Source organism: Phyllostomus discolor, chromosome 2, assembly GCF_004126475.2.
Source record: "Phyllostomus discolor isolate MPI-MPIP mPhyDis1 chromosome 2, mPhyDis1.pri.v3, whole genome shotgun sequence".
Lineage (NCBI taxonomy): Eukaryota > Metazoa > Chordata > Mammalia > Chiroptera > Phyllostomidae > Phyllostomus > Phyllostomus discolor.
Window position 1 is genome coordinate 116,381,547 of NC_040904.2, and position 19,657 is coordinate 116,401,203.

At 34.7% G+C, this 19,657-nt stretch overlaps 1 protein-coding gene across 3 annotated transcripts in view; it reads left to right on the forward strand.

Moving 5' to 3' along the window:
- Window positions 1-19,657, forward strand: part of PSPC1 (paraspeckle component 1) — a 113,739-nt gene that overhangs the window by 68,905 nt on the left and 25,177 nt on the right. Inside the window, exon 9 of one of the 3 annotated variants that reach the window (XM_028531731.2) lies at window positions 1,203-3,372. The exons of the other annotated variants lie outside the window; for them this stretch is intronic. Coding sequence (XP_028387532.1) covers window positions 1,203-1,388 — 186 coding nt within the window. The 3' untranslated portion in view covers window positions 1,389-3,372. Of the gene's footprint in view, window positions 1-1,202; window positions 3,373-19,657 lie in introns of those variants that run through there. 3 annotated transcript variants of the gene reach the window in all.

A 19,657-nucleotide genomic window follows, 5' to 3' on the forward strand; every position in this document is an offset into this window, starting at 1 on the left:
GTAAAACATTTTCTAATTTGGCTTTTGTTAATGATTGTTCTAAATACCATTTAGAAAAGGAAGATTGGTTGATTATATATTTTGAAAAGGGTTTAGTTTTGGAACTACTACAAAAGTCTTAAGCGCCATTGCTGCTAAGAAAGAAAAAGCACTGCAAATTAAAATCAGTCATGCCATTAGCTGTAACTCCTTCCTGGTTTTGGAGATGAAAAAAGTAAATGTGTTTCTTAGAATTGATGGATGCAGTATTTTAGCATTTTAAAATTTATTTTATTTAAATGCTATGTTTTATGAATTTGGAGAAATTAGATATGTTAACTTTTAATTTTAATGAGTGTACAGAGACAAAAGGGCAGTGCTGTCATATCTACTATGACAGATGGCGCATTATATATAATTAGTATACTGTTTCCTTTAATGGAGGCTTAATTTTATAGTAAAATGTCTGAAAGCTAGTAAAAACTTAAACCACTTTGGTTAAATTTTTGTTTACCAATATAATCATTGATAGTAATTTTGAAGTACTATTAAGTGGCCCATTTTTCCACCCCTACCTCCGAAATTGTAAACTTCATTTAAATATTTTCTTCGGTCTTTTTCATAATGGTGTTCTACTACTGCACAAAGGGAGTCTATTCAGTTTTTGAGATTAATTAGTATATGTGGTTTTACTGTGAAATCTTTCCAACTATGAGATTCGGGTGTTTAATTATGCTGTTAGTAGTACATGTTAATAAAGTGTCAATTTAAAAATAACTATTTTCTCAATAATAGTTTTTCTACAAAATATCTCAAAAGATTTCATAATAACAGTTTACTTACTGAGTGTGGTGCTGTTCCCCAGTTTTAACTCTGATTTTTAAAGAGTATTTTTTAATACACCACAGTTAATGCATACTTTTATAAAAAGATACCAGAATAGTACTATAATATTGATTAGGTTTAAGATAGCATTTGCTTTAAGAAATCAGTTCATTCTTTATGAAATTGGGACATAGTAGCAATATGTAATTCTTCAGATGCTTTTTTAAAAAATAGTAACTAATTAAATTGCTCCTTTCTTCCTTCTATGTATGATCCTGATTCTGCTGGACTTTCTGCTGAACTTCATGACATCACCACTTGGGATTTTGCCAATTTTTCTTGTCACTTATATTTGGCGTGTTCCAAATGGACTTCATATTTATTGTGTTGTATTCTAGCCCAATGATAGATTTCCACAAGGACCACCATCTCAGATGGGATCACCTATGGGTAGTAGAACAGGTTCTGAAACCCCTCAAGCACCCATTAGTGGTGTAGGTCCTGTTAGTGGTGGTCCTGGTGGTTTTGGTAGAGGAAGCCAAGGGGGCAACTTTGAAGGCCCTAATAAGCGTCGTAGATATTAAATATTTCTAAATCATAACTAGAGAAGAAAATTCAGTGGTATGCCTTTACACTTTAACCTGTTACCTTGGAAGAAATGGTTTTATTGTTAATGTATGTAGAATTTAAAGTATTTCTTTTTGTAAAACTTAAGGTTTTTGTATTTTTCTTTATTCATGAGCTTTGTAGATTAGAATGGTAATGCTTATGCTCATCATTGTGAATGTTAAAATGTGTTTGTGACCTTAGATAAATAAATATGCCATAGTACTGTGAAATCTATGTAGTTACTTCAATAAAGAAATAATTTTGGATAATTTACAAATGTTATTAGTGGTATTCTCTTACAGTTTTAATAAACTTTGCTGTAACAGTAGTACTTGAGTTGCTTTAACTAATCCCATTCGTTTAAAAATGAAAATAAAAATGAAAATAGACTTTTCTGCTTTTTAGTTTGTCTAAGTAGCACTGAAGATAGCAGCTTAGTGAAAGCTAATGTCAGTAAGGCTCGGGCCTGGGAGTTTACATCTGTAAACCATTGATGTTCTGTGAAACGAGAGTTGCTGTCAAATTTCATATAGATTATGAATATTCAGATATTCTGAGAGGAATATTAAGGATATCTCTGTCCTGTGCTGATTTTTTTTTTTTTCAAATAAATCTTTCAGTCTTGGAAAAAAACAAAGTGTTTGAAGGCAAATCTCTTGCTTATGAAATAGTGTCTATTTTTAATCTTATCTGCCATTTATTTGGTGTCAATATCTAAATCTTACCTTTTAAGTTTCTTTAAAAATCAAACAGTACTGTTAGATTGGATGTTAAGTGAGGATTTGCTGTGTGATTTAGAAGAAATTAAACATTTCTTGAGAAGGTTGCTTTCTAGAAGTATTAAAGATGGCTTGACTCTTCAGTGTTGCAAATATTTCCCAGTAGTTGGTAACTCTCTAGTAAAACTTGTCTGACAGACTAGCTGTGTTTGTCTCCAAGAAATACAAGTTCAAGGGGTGATTTCAAAAAAATAGAATTAACTTGAGAATGGCTGGGGTCATTGGAATCATGTATATCCCTCTACTATCGAATATGTATTTTGAAATGTGATTTTCAGTACTAGGAAAAAACTGATTTTATGACATTATAAATTTTATTCCAAAACAAAGTCCTTGCTGTATTTAAAATTTTATTTGTCAGCCATGTTTAATTTAAAATTACATTTAAGGAATTAAATCTTTAAACTATAATTCTAACATCAGACATTGATCACAGTGTAGTTATTTCTCACAAAATGTTTCAGTGTTACTATATCATGCTATTAGCATTTTTTTTGGAGAATAATGTGCTATTTTAAAATGAACAGTATGGAAATACCTCTGTTTGTGCATGGCTTCTATTTTTGCTAAAAGGCATACTTTGGAAAGAAATCAATTTGTTTATAATTTAAAATCTTGCATAAAACCAGTTGTGTGTAAAGTGTAATTGGGGTGACTTCTTCTGTACCAGTTTAATTTTTCTTATGTATTATTTCATGGTTTGTGTTTTTTTAGATACAACAGTATGGTTGGAATTATTTTCTAAAATTTATATCATTCACAGGCTTTTGTTTTTTGGCAGTCATGGGGATTGTAAAATAGTAGTCAAAAACTTTCTCATTGTGCTTTCCATGAGTATGAGTTAGCAGGGAGAGTGGGGTTTGTTTTAATTTGGATGTTCATTGCAGTACAAGGAATTTTAACATTAGCTATAATTTTTAAAGTACTATCTAGTGCACCTAAATATACCTTCCCCATCATCTATATTTTTGTTCACATAATTCTTAAATAATCTTTAGCTTTGCATTTTGCTTCAAAGCTGAATTGAGATTGGGAGGAACTTTATCCTTTAATGTCAATACCAAGCTATGTTTGGCCAAGGCTATGGAATTCTGTAAGATTCATTCAAGAACGTTTGCAAGCCAGTGCGCAAAGATATGCTAATCTGCTGAACATTCTAGTGTCCAACTCAGCTCTGGCTCCAAGAAAAGAGTTCTACACAGCTTTTCCCCTGCATCAAGAAAATCCTTGTTCCAGTACTTACCAAGTTTACCCTGGGAACAGTCAGCTTCTGGGAGACAGTCAAATGGAGCATCTGTGAACTTCTAGCTATTCAGTTTTTAGTGTTCACATAGCACTAAACACCTCTGTGGCTGGTTCAGTCAATATTTTTTTCTTGTGATTTAGTATACTAAGGAATATATTTGAATGTCATTTGCTTAAAAATGGTAGATATAAAAATAAAAATTTAGCTTTTCTATATAAGTGTAAGTTTGTCGTATATGCTACCATAGTTCTTTCCATGAAAAGGTAATGAAACAATTTTAGTATAATACCACAATATTATGTTTCTTGCTGTGTCATGATTTGAAACACTGAGTTTAAAGTCTGCAGGATTTAGGTTTCATATGCTATTATGTAATTAACATGCACAAAATAAAGGAACATTCTTTTTCTAATTATTTTATTTTAGCGGTGTATTTTTTCAGAATTGCCCTGTTTTTGTTTATTTTACAAATAAATGCATTTTCTTGATAGATCCAGTTTTTCTTTGAAGGATTTTTTTTCACTTGTGTTTCATAAAGCTTAATTTGTTATTCTTCCTTGAGTTTTTGGATTTTTCTGTTTGGATCAGTGCTGATCTTTCAGCTGAAGATATTAAATATTCATTTTTTAATTCTGGTTACAATATCTCTAATGTTAGGGGAGAAATGGTTGTTTTAGTTGGAATGGCAATTTAAAAGAAATAGAAATTATCAATAAGGACAGTAACTGAAATGGATCTTGTTCCTCAATTACTAATTGAAATTATACCTTTTACGTTTTAATTATACTTGAATATTTCAGTAACTTGGTGTTTATGTATAAAGTCTGCAATAATTGCTGTGTCAATATTAATGTGTCAGTAATAATGAATAACAGTCACTAATTAAAAAATGGGGGTTAGATTGATAATTACAATCTAGATTCTGAATGAGGAAGAAAACCTATATGTGTGGTTGAAAGGAAATGTTTTATGAAAGAATGTGATGAACTGTATGTTTAAACCTTTATTTTTTTTTTTTAAAAAAAGATTTTATGTATTTTTAGAGGAGAAGGGAGAGAGAAAGATGGAGAGAAACATCAATGTGTGGGTTGCCTCTCACATGCCCCCTACTATGAATCTGGCCTGCAACCTGGGCATGTGCCCTGACGGGTAATTGAACCTGCAACCCTTTGGTTTGCAGGCTGGCACTCAGTCCACTCGGCCACAGCAGCAAGGGGTGTATGTTTAAATCTTTAAAAGATTTGAAATTTAGTGTCAAATGGGACTAGTCAGAAATAAAAGGAAATTTTTTAATAACAGGAAATTTCTTGGGGAGTTCTTTGGTGTTTAAATGTTGTGTGTGTGTGAGAGAGAGAGAGAGAGAGAGAGAGAGGGAGAGAAGAGTTTTGTTACAATAGCTAATAATATGTTAAAATATATTCCTGAAATTTGAGAGGATGGTGATGATTTAAAAAGTCAGACTTCTTATTTTCAAGAATAAGCTGGTGAACACCCACATGCCTAACTCCTAGATGTTGTTGTAAATGTTTTCCTGTGTTTACTTCATAGACAGATATTTTTAGATAAGAGCTAATTTTGGTGGGTTGAGGGAGGAGAAACTTCTTTAAGTTTCTAGTGGTATAGTCCAGTATGGGTTTATTTCATGGTAAACAAATCATGATTAAATGAATAGAGTACTTTTGTATTTAACAAGAACAGTATTTCCTTTCCACCATCTTTCATTCTAATTTAAAAATAGAAAAAAATTTCAATATGCTCACTTTATACATTGCTTTTCCCAGTTGTGTAAAATAAGTAGACTTACAGTTTTCCAGTTGAATATGGTCAAGTAATTTATGGGATGTCACTTTGGGGAAATAGTCAAGTTTCACTATTTTATAGTATCTGATCTTCAAAATCAGGATTTGTGCATTATATATTGTATTAGCTTTTATTTTTTTCTGTCAACAGCACTGCCTTTTAAATGTAAGAAAAATAGTTTTTAATTTTGGTTTCTTTGATTATAACTATTAATGATTGAAGTTTGAATCTACAAGACTGAATATTTAAAGGCCCACTGAAAGTGCTGTGTTGTTATTTTAGGAGTATTTTTTAACCACTTGTCATTTTCTTTAAAACCATGTTTAGATTATAAATATGTAATGGGTTTTTTTGGTTGAAATTTCTTAGTAATACTTGTATTTACCTGGTAGTCTATACTTTCTTTGTTTTGTGATATTTAATTTTCCTTTTCAATAAGAGAAGCTTATATTTTTCTAGATGGAAGATACTGCAGCCCTTAAAGTAATTTAGCTAGCTAAGTTCATAATTTCCAGTTTAAAAATTCCTTTTCAAGTGTATTGCTTTATTGCTCAAATTACTGTTATCTCTGCCAAACTGTTATCTCTACCAACCGCTTCTTCTGTAGCAGTGTATTTTGTTGACTTGTTTACCTAAAAATTCTTTAAGTTATGATTTTTCTTTCTCTCTGAGTTAAAACATTGAATTTTAGGAGGGCTGGTGTTCTGCTTATACATGTAAATAAAATTTATTTCTTTTTCATAGAGTATAGTCACCTAAATTTCATTTGAGGTACTTCTGTCTCAAAATCGAGACTCAAAATTTTAGGTTTAGGTAGAATTAAGAAGTATGCTTAGGTAGTAGGGGGTTGGTTGGCTGGAAGTGGAAATCGGTATGAGGGGAATAAATGGTAATGGAAAAATAGAATGAAAAACTCTTAAAGTAAAAAAGTAAACTTAGTTTGAATATATGACTTTTTTCTGTTGAATTTTCCTTATTACTAAAAAATTGTAATTAATAATAAATGCCTTTTGTGTTCATTAAATACAAGGGTCCTGCATTGCATCAACAGTAATGTAAATGGATCTTATATTTTTTAAATGGTCTGTATAAGCAAAGGTATCATTGGTGGTTGGATACTTTGAATTGATGTTTATATCTAAAAGTTGTTTCTAGCTTTGAAATTTCCATCATAGATTCAACTTCACATTTTTATTATATATTATACATCTCAGTTTGAGGTAGTATCAAACTCTTAAATGAATAGCCACAGTGGTTTATTATGTTTTATATCTTTGACTGGATTTTTAAGACATAGTCTTCCTTGTTCTATCTTTTATGGAAATTGTCACCTAGCTGGATTTTAGTGAATGTGAAGTTTTAGGTATATTTTTGGGTTTTAGAAGAGCTGTATAAATATACTCCTATCCCTGTGAATTACCTACATTTTTGGTTTTGTATGCTTAATTAAATTTATTTTCTTCAAATTATTCATGTTATGTGGAAATAGAGAACCTCTTATTGTATAGTTTGTTAGAATAATTTTAGTTAATTTTTTATCAGGGTATTTGCAGATTATTAGATAATGTCAATCTATATCAAACATTGCTTAGTTTACAAATCTTTTTTTAATGTCATAAGAAAGTAAATCACACACATCGTGATTCTTTTAATAATAATTTCTGATCTTTTTAGTTTTGGACATAGTAATGACTTGCTGAATAATTATTTAGTCTATAATCCTAATTTGAGTTGGTTAGAATATTTGTATGTTCAAGGATTTGGTTAGAATGTTTTAAACATTAGGATCATTATGGAACCAACAGTTGAGCAAACAGCATAGTAATTGGAGTAATTGTCTACAAAGTAATACTTTCTTAGCCATATAGAATTTATGGGGGAGCTAGTCAGAATTTTCCTGTATATGTTTATTCACTCTACCAATATGTATCAAAGGGTCCTGTTGTGTACTGGACCCTTTCCTAGGGCTGATGTAACAGCAACGGAAGAATAAAATCCGTGCTGTAAGGTAAAAGGCCTTGAACATCTCTAGTTTGTTGGTTCTTGATGAGTCAGAATCCCTTGGAGAGCTCATTCAAACAGACGTCTGGGCTGCATCCCAGAGTGTCCCACTTAGTGGGTCCTAAGAGGACAGTAAATAATATATATGCTTTTCTAACAAGTTCCCAGCTGATACTGATATTGGGTTTGGGGACCTTACTTTGAGAACCTCTTGTTCTAAAATGTTACTCAAAAGAGGCACAGAAGTGTTTTTGGTTGGTGGTGGTGGTGGTTGTTGTTGTTGGCAGCATAATGGCTGTCCTGGTACACTTTGTGTCATCTAGGATCCCTGGTCAATCCAAACCTCACCAGACTCTTCCAGCTACTATCACCTGAGAAGTGCTCCACAAACTTCATTATTTTTGAATAGGCAGTGTCATTGACATTGAGTGCTAAATCATATACATAATATGTATATTTAAGCTTTTTTGAACTAGGATTTTGTGTTCACAAGCCTAGTTAATTCAAGTGAAGAGGTAATAGAAGAGTACATTTTGAAAAGTTTGTAAAGTGTTTTTTTACTTAACCTATTTTCCACTATTCATTCCAGTATGAAAAATGAAACGATGTAGTAATCTATATCTGTATTGGTATGTTTGAACTTGCTTATTATGCCTGCTGGATGAAGGTGCTAGAAAACTATCATTGTCTTTGCTTACCATCCTGGAAAATGAGTAGATTGACGCCATTTTATTCATTTTTTTAAAAGGTTTTATTTATTTATTTTTAGGGGGGGGAGAGAAACATCAATGTGCAGTTGCTGCAACCCAGGCATATGCCCTGACTGGTAATCGAACCTGTGATGCTTTGGTTCACAGCCCGCACTCAATCCACTGAGCTATGCCAACCAGGGCTGACGCCATTTTAATTAAATTACAGCCTGACCTTTATTTGTGTGGGCTTGTCTTTGCCCTTTTTTTTCTTTCTTATTTTTTAATCCTTACCTGACAGTATGTTTATTGATGATTTTAGGGAGAGTAAGGGAAAGGGAAATACCAATATGAGTGAGAAACATAGGTTCGTTGCCTCCTGAACTTGCCCAAGCTGGGATCAAACCTGCAACCTATGTATGTGCCCTGACTGGAAATCAAACCCACAATATTTTGGCATATGGGACGATGTTCCAAATAACTGGACCAACTGACTGGAGCCTAAAGGAGACTTTATTAACCTATTTTTTAATGGAGGAATTCTCATGCAGGCTAATGAGTAAAACTGTTTCCTCTACTAAAAAAAAAATGTATGTGGATATGTCCCTTGATAGATTTGGGCTTTTTTTTTTCTTTTTCCTGTTCGGTTCATTACTAATCTTCTGAAATCAGGAAATTATTTTAATTTGTTTGACTACAATGAGTTATATCTCTACAGAAGTCAGTGCTTAACTTTAATATTTGGTACATGAATGCAGAAAAATAAACATTTTGACAAAGGAAACTGTCTTGAGTTTGTTTCCCAATTTATACACTACTGATGTTTTCTTATTCAGATTATAGTTTTTTCTATGCTTCCTGCTTTCCCCTTCCATATTTTCACAGCCCCACTTTTATCCTACTAGAAAAACCAAAAGTTTTAGATTAATACATGAACTGTCACCACAATTTATATTTATGCATGAATATTATAACTAGGAAAACTGAAAAGACTTTTTTTTGTTTGTTTCTTAGCTGTGTATGTATACCTGGAACCATTAGATCTTTTAAAATATCAGTAAGAGGAAGATCATAAGTGTATTGAAAATGATGTGCTCCAAATTTGGGGAGTGGGAAGTATAATAAAGAAACGGTATATTCAGATTCTTTTATTTCTAAATTATTGCATTTTGCTGTGTATAATGTGCACTTTTTTGCCCGAATTACTGAGGGGAAAAAAGAGGGCGCACATTATACATAGGTGGTACTAATTCCCATGTATAATAATGTGAATTATATACCATATTTTGCCAACAATAATGTGCTCCTGTGTATAATATGCACCCATGCTTTTATGCATGTAATATCCACAGGGTTATTATGCCTGTTGTTATACCCATGGCATGTCATCATTATACCCATGTATAATGCGCACCCCTATTTTTCTCCTCAGAATTGGGGAAAAGTGTATTATTCATAGCAAAATATGGTAATAAGCTTTTATTTTAGGATGAGTAAATGGCAACATTTAGAATACTCAGTACTGGGTTTCTACAGTAGCTTTATTGACAGGTCCTTCCAGTTTGAGCACTTGAGATATGGCTGTGCACAAAGTAGACCAACCCTTAGCTCCTATACATATATTCTCAACCTAGAGTGAGAAAGAGTGACAAACAGTTTAAATAACTTGATGTCACAAGGGGAGAGGAAATGACAGCTACTGTTTTAGATAAGGGGATTAGAAAATGCTTTGTTAGTTACTGACCAGTATGCCTCAGTTGGGCGTTGTTCTGCAAGTGAAAAAGTTGCCAGTTTGATTCCCAGTCAGGACACATGCCTGGGTTGCAGGTTTGATCCCTGGTTGGGGTAATTAAGAGAGGCAGCTTGTTGGTGTTTATCACATTGATGTTTCTCCCCTCCTTCTCCCTCCCTTCCTGTCTCTAAAAATACAAAAACCTTAAAGAAAGAAAGAACATGTCTTTGCAGACACAGGAAGAGCATCCAGTTTGATTTAGTGTCTGCTGGCAAAATGGATGTGGGATAATGAAGAAAGTGGATGCAGTAAGAGTACTGTGGGAGCATGGTGACCATTGTGGTTGTCAAGGTTTAGGAATAGGACCAGTGTGACTGATTAACTTTAATTCAGCTATCAAGTATTAGCATACTTGGAAAAATGTGAGTGTGTGCATCTAATTTTGCATCTAAATTTAATGAACTCTAAATACACACAAGTATTGAAGAAAATTTACCAATTAGATGTGTGAAATATACACAGGATTGCAAAGACTTTGGTGTGAAGAAATCAATGTAAAATACCTATAATTTTTACATGGATACATACTGAAATGGTATATTGGGTTAATTAAAATGTGTATACTATTAAGCTAACTTCATCTGTTGCTTTTTTCCACTTTAACATAGCTTCTAAGAAATATAAAATTTATGTTTGCATTTTTCTTTTGTGCAGTGCTGGTTTACAGTAGTAACATTGTCACATTTTTATCTTTATATTACATGGTCTGTAATTATGTAATCTATTTTCTTGTTAAATAAGTAATTGGAGGTTGAAGTTGAAAGTTTGTTAATAAGCACATACTCACCATTAGGTGTCAGGGTGAGACCCATTACCTGTGGCAGAATTAATTGGTGCTTGTGCGGGAATGCACAAAGGGCATTGGAGCACCCAGTTCTCAGGAGATAAATTGTACACATTAAGCTTATATTTTATTCATTTCACCTTTATTACTGTTTGTGTGTTTATTATCTACTTGGTACTCCATAAAATAAATTTTGTTATTCATGATTTGTCTTAAAACCTTTGTGTGAAATTTTCATGTTGTTTACTTCATTCCAGGATGTCAGCCCTAACAGAGGAGGGATCTTATTTATCATTGAATAATTTATTCTCATTTTCCAGCAAGTCTTTATTAAGTGTTCAGTGAATGAATGATACCAACACTAGGACAGATGGTGTTTATTAATGAGATTACAAAAATGAACAAAATGCAATGCCTGCACTCTTGGGATTTGTAGTTTATTGTGTGTTGGTAGTGCTGTAAGCAAATTCTTAGGCTAGTTGGTATAGTAATGGATGGAATTGCAAATGCGCTGAAAACATAGAAGCAAATACCCAACTCTGTTGGGAGGACTTCACTCAGATGATAACTTCTGAGCAGATCTTAAAGGTGAGTATGTATTTGCCAGTTACCATATTTTGTTTTCTCTTCTGGAGGAGGTTAGGGAGGATGTGGTCAAAGGGTTAATGAGAATGTCAGTGAGACAGGGTCTTGAGCAGTTCAGGGGAAGGAAGCTGTCCAAGGGAAGGAAAGTAAGAGTGGAGAAGGCAAGAAGTTTAGATAAAACTGATTACTAGTAATCTTAAAAGAATTTTGAGCTTTTATCTTTTTGGTGACTTAGAATCAGGACAATTATTTTAAGTGTTATACAAGAATAATTGGATCAGAAATAGAAAGCAGAGGGATCACATAGAAGATCAGTCCACTCCCCCATCCTCCTCATAATATCTGAAAGGATCTCAGATTCCAGACAGAAATGACTCAGGTAGAGTGAATTAACACACTGGTTGTGTAGGTGGGATTGAGGGTGATGCAGTAATCTGGGAGGTTCTGGTTAGGAAGGTGGAGTGATGATATCATTAAAAGATAAGGAGGTAAGTGAAGACTGGGGTGTGATGAGTGTGGGTGCCTGAGAGTGAGGAAGATAGAATATGTTGGATTTTATATATTTTGTTTTTTTCAGTAACAATGGTGGTTTGTTGGGATTTTATTAACTAGACAACCTGTCTGTCTGGATAATGTGTTACTTTTCAGGGCACTACCATGTATTCCTGAAGGTGACTGGTACCCTGACTGGTCCTCCTTTTCCTTTTGCAATTTACTCTCCATTTAATACCTGCTGCATCCTTTTGAAATGTTAATTAGATCGCGTTTCCTGTCTTTCAAATACAGTCCTTGTCTATCCGAATCCCAATCCAGCTGCACTGTGGGACACAGTTTTATTTGACCTGCTCTCAGTCAACCTTTCCAGCTTCATCCACCCTCAGCTCCCTAAATACTTTGATGTTACTTTCTGTATCTCCCCAGGTATTTTTGTAGGCCTCTAAGGGAGGAGCTTTTTCCCAGTAGGGACACATCACTTCTTGTCATTGCTATCACTTTGTTCAGTATATGATTGTTGTGCCTACATTTTACTCATCTTTTACTGTTGTTCTCAGTGTCATAGCACAATGTTTGGCACACAGTATTTTTTTTAATCAGTTTGAAGGAAAATCCAGCAGAAAAATATGGAGTGATGGCACAGATTTAAGTCTCCAGTTTTTATGACCAGATGAAGTGTGGAAGTGGGTGAGAATCACAGATGTCTTCTTCATTCAATAAATAGTTATTGAAGCCTTGACTGGTGTGGCTCACTGGATTGAGCACCAGCCCGCAAACCACGGGGTTATGGGTTTGATTCCCTGCCTAAGGCACATGCCTGGGTTGCAGGCCAGGTCCCTTATCCTCAGTAAGGGATGCACAAGAGGCAACCACACAGTGATGTTTCTCTTTATCCCTCCCTTTCCCTCTCTAAAAATAAATAGATAAAATATTTAGAAAAAAGGTATTGAGCTTTTTAATCCCAATAATTAGTGTTCCCTGTCTTGAGCTTGGGCTCTGGCAGGTGGCTGAAGAAATGGGAAGCAGTGAATTCTCAAACGGTATCTTTGTGTCAGAGCAACAGCCAGCAGAGAATGAGTACTTCTGTTTTAATAGAATTGGGATAATGTGTACTCCTACATAGGAGTAAATAGAAGTATGTCTTTAAAGAAAGTACTTAGACAAAGGGAGAAAATGTGTTAAGTGAGTAATTTGGGACAATGGGTGGGAGTACAGACATTGAGTCTGGAAATTGGATACGTTGGTCAAAGGGTAGAAGAAGGTTCTTAACAGTTGGAGCAACAATCTCAAGGATTCTTAATTTAAATTTCTTAAATTTTTTAAATGGTATTCCATTAGTACTTATCATTTATAAGGAACACATTTTTTTTAAAAAGATTTTATTTATTTTTAGAGAGGGAAGGGAAGGAGAAAGAAACATCCATGTGCGGTTGCTGGGGGTCATGGCCTGCAACCCAGACATGTACCCTGACTGGGAATAGAACCTGCAACACTTTGGTTCACAGCCCGTGCTCAATCCTCTTGAGCTACGCCAGCCAGAGCATTTTTTTTTTTTTAATTTAAAAAAATTACAGCCACCTTAGCCTGTGTGCCTTGGAGCATCATTCCATAATCCTAGTTTTCTAAGAAAGTAATGGAAACATTTATTTTTGTTTTTGATTTTTAGGGGTGAGGAAGGAGAGAGAAACAAACCTGTTATTCCAATCACCCATGCATCCATCAATTGATTCGTACATGCGCCACTAGGTGGGATTGAACCTGCAACTCTGGTCTTTAGTAGGATGATGCTCTAACCAACTGAACTGTTCAGCCAGGAGAAAAGTTATTTATTTCTAATTGAGTGTAACATGAAGGCTGCTGATTTAGAAGTTATGTATTTTCCTCTTGCAAATTGAAAAGGAAATGTGCAAATCTTGTACATTGAAGAGACAATTAGAAGTAGCAGAAGTGGGGCATGTTGGCAGTTAAGAGCAACTCATCAGGAAGTGTTCATAAGGGTTTCCTTTGAAAGTGCAGTAACTTTTCATCGTTGTGGCTATCTGCACACACTTTTATGAAATCCATCATATCCACATCCATAGACAATGAAAATCTAATGATGGTGATCCTCCTAGTAATTGAACTTTAAAATGACAAAGTGATTAAGGTGTCCAACAGAAATAATTCAGTAAAATTTCTCTGTTATGAAGGGCACACACAGTCCCATCAGAGGCTTTGATCAATACATTGGGTATTACACCAAAAATATTGAAAAATAATTTTCAATATGTAGTTTGAAAAAATATTTAACTTGTTCTTTTTTTGCTAATAGTTTCAATTTGAGAATGGATAATTATTCAAATACTCTAAGAATTTCTTAAAGGTGACTGATTCCCTGACCTGTTATTTTATCTTGATCTTTAAGTTTACCTTGATTATTGTTTAATTGGGTGGTTTGTAGAGATTTTAAAAATTACCTATAAAGTAGGCATTGTTTGCTTTTCAGGATTGCCTTTAAAATTATTTGAAGTATTTCTGGAAGAAGACAGATGAACATTTTTTAGTGATATAGTAGACATTCCTGAAGTTCTTGTATTTTTCAGTTATGCAAGTCAGTATGTGTAGGTCAGGAAGAATGGCATTACCACCATGTTCAGGGACCTCCCAGAAACTATCCCATTTTGCCTTTTTTTTTCTCTCTTTGACGTGGTGAAAAGCTGGGAGGTGAGTGTATAATGCAATATTTTAAGAAGATTTGAAGTTTTTCTAAGTTACTTTACGGTACAATTTTGGTTAATAATCAACATGTTACAATGGTGTGTATACTGTCTGACATCTTTTGGAGGACAAATGGAATCAAGTTAGCCAAAGTTCTAATGTAATTTATTTCTATATAGCTCATATATAGTATGTGAGATACAAATATATTTAATACTTATTTACTCAATCATGGTGAAATCTCTGTCTTTATACTTAATTGGATGTGAAGAAAATTGGTTTAAGACGATTTGTAGGTTGAACTCATTTGTATAAGTTTTCCATAAAGTTTTTGCCTAGCACTTAATACCTCTACCGTTTCCTTAATTTTCCATGCTCTATATCATCCCATCTCTAGCCCCCATCCTCATCCCAGACTTCCTTTCCCTCTGGAGGCCTGCCTTTCTTTGCTCTAACCTGAGCTCTTGTTGCCTAGATAACACGTCAAAAACCAGCCTCTTAGGACTGCAGTGGTCTTCTAGACTCTTCGTGCTCTCAGCTGGATTATCATTAAGTGAATATTGATAGTTCATTTTGATATTTAACTTTTTTCTTACGTGTTTTTTAATAGTTATTTTCTTCAGGATAGTATGTAAGTGCATGCACACACAGTAGCCTGGGTGCTAGTACTACAATGAGTTGTTTTATTTAAAAAATTTTTTTAAATTTATTTTTAGAGAAAGGGGAAGGGAAGGAGAAGGAGAGGGAGAAAACCATCAATGTGTGATTGCCTCATGTGTGCCCCCAATTAGGGACCTGACCTGCAACCCACGTCTGTGCTGGGAATTGAATTGCAGGGAGTGTTTGGCTTGAAGGCCAGCGCTCAGTCACATTGTTAAAAATAACTAAGGTATTAAAATGCTGATTTAATGTACATGCTTTGTTTCCATCAAGTGATACTTGGGTATGTATTAACATTGTATTTGGTCAATAAATCATTGTAAAAACAAAATATAAAGGGCCTGTGAATGAATTATAAGGGATTGTATTGTTATTCTACATGGAAATAGCATAGGTTAGTATACACCAGATGTGGTCATAGGTTATAAATGACTATTTCTATGTAAGTATGGGTGACATGGAATATCAGCTTCATTCAGAAAGTATTTGCTTCATTTAGGATTAAAGTAACTGTTGTGGGTTAGGTACAAGGTGTTTTTGTTCTTGAGCAACACCACACTTAGAGGTGAGAATACAGCATGTTATTTACAATAAGGTCCAAAGGAAAACCAAAGAACGTTAGCACAAATAGGGGTAGTACCTTTTAATAATCAGTTTGAGACTTGCACTACATTTGCATGGATTGAAGCAGGCAGAAGAAAGGAAAATGAAAGTACACAGGACTAGAAAACAAATCTTGGAATCTTGCTATTAGGAGTGCATTTTGTGTGATTGGCGTATTAGAGCACCGTGCAGTTGGTTGTCAAGTACCCATAACCCATTTGAAAAAAATTGCCTGCACATTGTATAGCTCATTAGCAATGATGGATATACTCGATGACTTCACACATGAAACTTCTTGTCCAAAATTGAGTGTTAGAGGGAGTTCAGAGAAAAGGGGGCAGGGGAGTCTAACATAAACTAATTGGGAAATATTTACATAGGATGAGTGAGGATGTTCTTGCTGAGGGTTGGGGAGGGTTAGAGGGCCATTTAGAACACTAGGGTCAGAATTACCTTAGTTTGCTTATTATCTTCAACACGAGTTCTATCTTGTTTTGGTAGCATGCATTATCAGAGGGGGGCACATATGAATGAAGGCTGGATGCTGATACTTTTACCTGAAGCTGGTAGTTCCCTGAAATGAGACTGGAAAAAAGTATTAGATACTTCGTGGTAAGGATCCAGGAGACCAGGAGTTTTTTTGGCAGGAGAGAGATGGTAGTCATATCTGTGTTTCAGAAAGTTTGCCTTATAAAAAAGTTTAACTAGATTGTGGGAAGGTGCACTTGTAACACAGACTGTGGAGAAAGGAAACAGTCCATACAGGGTGGCAGGATTGGAGAACAGTATAAATCAAGATATACTGATTAATTATGAAGATGTGGAGGGATATGTGGCAGAAAGAAGGTAGAGGTGATTGGTGTTTAATGAAATGGCAGGTACTTTTGGTTCTACCACCTTCCAGAAATAATTACAGCAGCAAGTCAAGATGGGTGGCATCAGGTCCTTGTGACATCTAGAAAGGGCATTGAGCATAGGAAGTGGTGCTTAGGAAAAGGCCTTGGCTCAGGAATTTGATGGTCGTCAACAAAGTGGGTAATAATGGGCAAGTGAAAGTATGAGACATAAATAGTTCACCAATGCAAACTTTATATAGGTTAGGGTGCAGAGATAGCCCCTAAACACCTACAAACAAGATGAGGTGGAGCTGGAAGGGTTTGGTGATGGACTTAAGTCTCATGCCAGAATACACCTAACCCTTTAAGCCTCGGTAGAGCACTGTGGTCACATTCATTGGTTAAGGAAACATGCCATATTAAAGAAATGGCATTTATTGAAGGTTGGTTGTTTTATTCGTACTTGGTCAAAGACAGCAAGAGTAAATGTGGAAACCACAGGTGTATTAACCTTAGTCTCTTATTCCTCAAAAGTAAAGTTACCTCAATAGGCCCTGTTTTGTCATTATTCAGATCGTTCTTTGAGATCTAGAAATTGTCACACCAGTGTGCATTCACTATCCTTCAAATGCTGTTAATGCATAAACTAAATAGTTTTGACGTTTTTGAGTAATGTGTGTCTGGTACACAAGGAAATAAAAATCAGTACAGTAAGTAAATCAGTACAGTAAATTTACAGAAAGTAAATTTCCCATGTGTCCACCAGCCACTCAGCTTCTCTGTCCGTGGGCAACCATTGTGATTAAATTTATTGTGCATTCTTTCAGAAGTTTGACTCACAGGCAGAGTTGTCTACTTAATACATAAGCAAGTGCACTGCACAGTGACCATTTGCTTATTTTCTCACTGTATCTGGAAGATTGTTTCAAATAACTATGAGAGGGAGTCATTCTTTTTACACCCATTAGTTGAGCACTGTTAGGTGTGTACCAGATCTTTTTGGGCTGATGTTTAAATGATGTTCCCCCATCCTTTTATATGATCTGTAGTATGTTTTAGGACCTGTGTTACGGAGTGTGTGTGTGATTGTATTTATTAGATGAAGTTTAAGATGCTGCTTATCCTAACTGCACAATGTGATCTTAAATATGTTCCTTGTATTCCTCAACTAAATGCATAAAGTCAATAAAATAAATTAAGATACTAATAAAACAGATTGTTACAGGTAAAAAATAGGAATAGAAATTTTATGATTGTACTTGGGAGATCTTTAAAGTCTAAATTTGCCAGTGAGAATTCCAGGAATTAGAGCCCTAAAGTCTTGTGCTTTAAATATTAAATTATATTAAGTGATGCCTGTTTTAGTAAATATTAGTATATCAGAAAGTTATATATGTTTAAGGTTATTAAATGGCATGATGAATGTTAACAGTTTGCTTTATGAGTTACTGTACTGAGTTTAATAATGGCTTAGTTTTAATTTTTTTATGATTGAGAAGGGGACATTAGACTCAAAATCATAAACCTTCCTTTTAAGAACATTCTGCACTTCAGCAGTGGGAAATGGGCATTATTAACATTGCTGTGACTAAGTAGCTACTCCTCAGTGGAAGCTTGAAACTGCGGATAGTTTTGAACCTTGTATATACAATGTTTTTTCCTAAACACATGTACCCATGATAAAGTTAAACTTATAAATCAGTCGCAGTATACCCTGGCCAGTATGGCTCATCCTGTAACTGAAAGATTGTGGGTTTGATTCCTGGTCAGAACACATAATTAGGTTGAGGTTTTGGTCCCTGGTTTCAGTGCATATGGGAGGCAACGAATCAGTGTTTCTGACATTAATGTTTCTGTCCCTTTATCAAAAAACTGAAAAAGTGAGCACTGTATGGCTTCTGTTTGGCATATCTGAATTGCCAGCATAACTGATTTTGCGCTTTGGAGCCACTAAGTAAAATAAGGGTCACTTGAACACAAGCTCTATGAACCTCAACAAGTGAACCAATGACCTGGGCAGCTGCCAATGGGAGGGGAGCATATACGTATGCAGATACACGTGGGAATAAGATGAGTCATGTCCTGGAAGGGACAGAGTGGGATGGTATGAGGTTTCATTACAGTACTGAGTATGGCACACAAGTTAAAACTTATTTACTTTTTTGTTTTAAACTTTATGTTTTGGGACCACAGTTAACTGTAGGGAAATGAAATGGTGGATGAAGGAGTTCTACTGTACTTCATTTATAAATCAAGGAAGGATGAGGCTCTAGGCTCCAGCTTCCTCTAGAATTAGTAAAAAATCAAACACTTGTGTTTATCCCCAAAGAGTTGTAGATCATTATTTAGGAAACTATTACATAAATTTGAAGTCATATCAAAATGAAAATTTGTTTTAATTAAAAAATTTGTCTTAGGATAGTAACTTAAAACAATAATGAATACATTTATACCTAAGGACTTGAATGAGTACAGTTGGCTATTTTAAAATCAGAAGTCTCTACTTTGTACTTGAATATTTATTAGAATTGTGAATGTTACTCTACAAGTTATGATAGAGAAAAAAATGTTTGCTTCATCATATATTGTAGTTATTAGGCTTACTAACAAATATTTATTGAGCATGTATTATGACAGGACTAGGGCCCATTATAAGCACTGGAAATATCTTCTACTCTGGGTTGTGAACACAGGTATGTCCATTTTTGTAATGATTTCACTTACTTTTAGAGAGAGGGGAGTGAGAAAGGGAGAGAAACATCTATTAGATTGGTTGACTCTTGCACACCCCCAACTGGGGACTGGTCCAAAACCCAGGCACGTGCCCTGACTAGAATCAAACCAGTGACCTTTGGCTTTGTAGGATGACACTCAACCCACCAAGCCAGTCAGGTCCAGGTATGTTCATTTTAGCTAAGATGGTCAGGGAGGCCTCTTTTAAGGAGACATTTGAGGTGATACCCAAGAGATCAAAAGGAGGGGGCTTGCAAAGTTGGAGGTGTTGAGTTGAACACAGTTCACTGTGAAGGATATAATGCAAGGAAGGGGAAAATTTCTATTGTGTATGGAATTAGTGAACCAGGCAAGTTTTTTCTCAACTCATTTTTTCTAATTGACTCAACCATCTAATGAAATTTTAGCACCCCAGATAGCTGTTTATGTATTGTAGATGTATCTTTTATTTGTGTCTTAATAATACACGAGGGGTTAAGATTTTTGCTATCCCTTACATCCACCTCCAACTAATTTTGTCCCTTTGGGGAGGTATGATGTATTG